Here is a 3,119-nt window from a genome sequence, read left to right on the forward strand (position 1 = left end):
TGATACTTCCATCTGGATTGGCCTGGAGATAGAAACCCTGACGGCAGAAAAGCTTTGTGATGATGCCTTTGAGCTGGGGCTCTGGAAGAGAAACAGGAAGAACTTGACATTAATCTTTGGTGATGATTTCCCTTTCCAAGTTTGATTCTAGAAATGTGGGGGAGTGGGGTGGGATAAGGTGAGTTAGGGAGAACGAAGGTCAATTGTTCTTTCACTGACTCACTGTGTGTAACCCTCTAATACTGGCTTCTCTATCTCCTGGGGAAGTCTACACCTTGTCCTTGCTCCCACCATCAGCTCTCAGTTTAATTTATTGAAATTTATTTAAACAGTTTAATTCCTGCTCAATCCCTGAGCTGGAGGAGGGGCAGGAAGAGTGAAGCTATGATAAGGGGGGAAAGAAGTGACAGAGACATAGAAACCAGCAGATTATAGTTATTGTGGTGGATCACCTCAAGTTGGACGTTGGAGATAGGGGGTTCTCCAAACTATGGAGGGAGGGAGCTGACTCTGCTGGAATCAGGCTTGCTGACTCAGCACCTGATGCTGCCCAGCCTGGCTTGGGCCTCTGCTGCCTGCCTGGTCATCTGTGCCACTAATCAGGCTGCCACAAGCCTGTCTTATGAGGAATCAAGGGTCAGGGGTCTCCAGTCTCTTCTCTTTCCCCAGGCCTTATTAGCTTTGCGGATCCTGGATTTCAAGCTGGGGAGAGAGCATTGTAGTAGCCAATACAAAGGATGAGTGGAAGTGAAGGACTGAATGTAAGTGTGTGTGGTGTGTGTGAGGGCTAGAGGGGGTGTAGAACAGAAGGGCGAAGGGACATTTCCAAAGGGTGGGCTCTGGACTGTACCAAAGAAGATGGTAGAGTGGGTGGGGAGAGGAATCGTTTAAGAGAACTTGGGGTGAGGGTTATTGAGACTCTCACTCCCTAATGAATTTGGCAAGAGTGGCAAAGGGAGGACAGGGGCAGCGCCCCTTTCTGAGACATCGTCGTCTCTTCCTTACCCCTTTCTTTCACCGTATAAATCTCTTAAGAATCTCGGCTGGTACCCCGTGTCCTTCTGTGGGTGGTACAGTCCCAATCAGTCTTTCCCTCCCCCCCCCCAACCGTCTCCTCACCTCCTCCCCCCCACCCCCCAGTCCTCCAGAATCTGTTCTGAATGCCTGGGTCCTTGTGGGGAGGGGCTGCCAGACTGGGGGAAGCAGGACTTGGGGGTGTGAAGAGAATTGAGGAGAATACAGAGGACATTCCCTGTTTCCTCTCCTGGGTGTGAAGGAGGGAAAAGAGGGAGGACACAGTAGAGTTCTGGGAGCGGGCAAGGAAAGCAGAGTGGGGTGCGGGGTAAGAAGCAGGGAAGCAGGAATGGGGGAGGGGCTGAGTTGCAAGGACACCCTAGAGAGAGTCTGAAAGGTTTGTCTCAGAGCCAGGCGGGGTTAAACTAGAAAGACCCAAGCGAGACATTGGGGTAACAGAAGAGAAGAGGAATGGGGATGGGGTGTCTAGCTAAATTGGGGGTAAAGAGGAAAGGGCGTCGCAGAATTGAAGAAACCAGTTTGTGTGACCCAGGCGTTCCGAGTCCTCGGAGCTTGAAGCAGAGCAGCAAAAGGACAGGAAGAAACGCACGTAGCCTGCCATGCTGGGGGTGGGGTGGGGTGGAAGAGCAGGATGCTTGGGTTCCTGAGAGGGGCGGGGGGAGGGGGATTAGGTAAACTCCAATAAAAACCCCTCACATTGTCCCTAGCTCTAGAAAAGAAAGAGGTTCAGGGTTATGCGGGAACAGAGAAGGGAAACCGAGGAGCAGTAGAAAAGGAGAGTATCTGAACTTCTAGTTTCCCCATTGCCCATCTCTCATTAGGGAGTTCTTATCCAACCTCAACTTAGCCCTCTAAAGTATTTTCGTTCAGCCTTCTCTGGCTCTCCTTAGGGACCCAGGAATTCAGTTTTCCATCCCTGATTCTCTCCTTTAGTCTAGGTCCCACCTCAACCTCAGGAGCCCGAAACCCCGACCGATGTCACTCACCCGGGGCCCTGTCTGGCCGCGCCCGTCGCCCCCCACACAGACGGACCTTGGAGAGCAGAATCAGTATCTGCTTTTGACACAAGGACTTAGTCCCCCTTGGGCACACTCGCCGTTGGGCTGACACCGGTCGGCTGGTCCCAGGGTCTCGTACCTCTCTCTTCTGCCTGATCAGGCTGCTGGCCAGCGCCGCCATCTCCAACCACCTTCCCTCCCTTTAGGGGACTGTTGAATCTCTCTGCGATGTCCCCTACCTCCTCCACTCTCACAATGGAGGTATACAACCCAAATTGTATGGAGGTTTCACAATAGGATTTGACTTTCAATCTTTATGTAGTTCCCAGAATGCATACCCCCCTCCCCCGCCCCAATTCAAACTGGCAGATAGTTCAAGGCTGATCGCTAAATCCCTCCCTTTCTCCAGATAGGCACCCTCCAATCTCCTTTCAAACAGGGTGGTACCCCCAGATTTATCCCAGATGCTCCCCTCTGTGCTCTGGGATTCCTTGTCCTCAAGTAGTACCCCAATAAGCCTTCCTCCCTAAGTTTACTTTAGAAGGATCCCTTCAATTGCCTTCTCCCCTTGTCACCCCTCAGCTTGATGAGAATCCTTGAACTCTTATCAGATTCAAGCTCGGTGATTGCCCAGCTCTTGCCGCCAATTCCCTGGGTTCCCCTTCCTCATAGCCCCAAATTTTCTCTCCTTTCTTTCACTGTCCTGGCTCTAAATCTATGTAACTCCAAGGCCCCCTTTTTTCTGCACCTCTCCATATAATCTCCGATGTCCAGACCTTGAAGAGACCCTAACTCACTATGGGGGATGACAGATGAATCTCACAGCTCCACCCTGTCAGCTCAAGAACTAGAAGGGATGAGAAAGAATAGGGCTACAGCACCTCCAAATCATCTATAACAGCAACACTTGGAGCAGCTGCTGTGAAGTTAAAGAGAATTGGGGTTCTTTTTGCCACCATTTAGCCCCTCGATTGTAATGTACCGTCTACCTTTTCCCATCACTCTCTAAATCCAGAACTTCTGGGAGGTTCCATTTGCCAGGGTCTTAAGCTTCTTTTCAAATCAACCACAAACTTGGCTTCCACC

General features: G+C 51.2%; 1 protein-coding gene across 1 annotated transcript in view; it reads right to left on the reverse strand.

The window, feature by feature from the left end:
• FGF11 (fibroblast growth factor 11) overlaps positions 1 to 2,214 on the reverse strand; it is a 16,456-nt gene extending 14,242 nt beyond the window's left edge. Inside the window, exons 1-2 of the mRNA XM_044675231.1 lie at positions 2,022 to 2,214; positions 7 to 81 (exon numbers count right to left, since the gene is read on the reverse strand). Of these exons, the coding sequence (XP_044531166.1) occupies positions 7 to 81; positions 2,022 to 2,214 (268 nt within the window). The remainder of the gene's footprint in view (positions 1 to 6; positions 82 to 2,021) is intronic.
• Positions 2,215 to 3,119: the final 905 nt, after the last annotated feature.

The sequence above is a fragment of the Gracilinanus agilis genome, chromosome 4 (assembly GCF_016433145.1).
Source record: "Gracilinanus agilis isolate LMUSP501 chromosome 4, AgileGrace, whole genome shotgun sequence".
NCBI lineage: Eukaryota > Metazoa > Chordata > Mammalia > Didelphimorphia > Didelphidae > Gracilinanus > Gracilinanus agilis.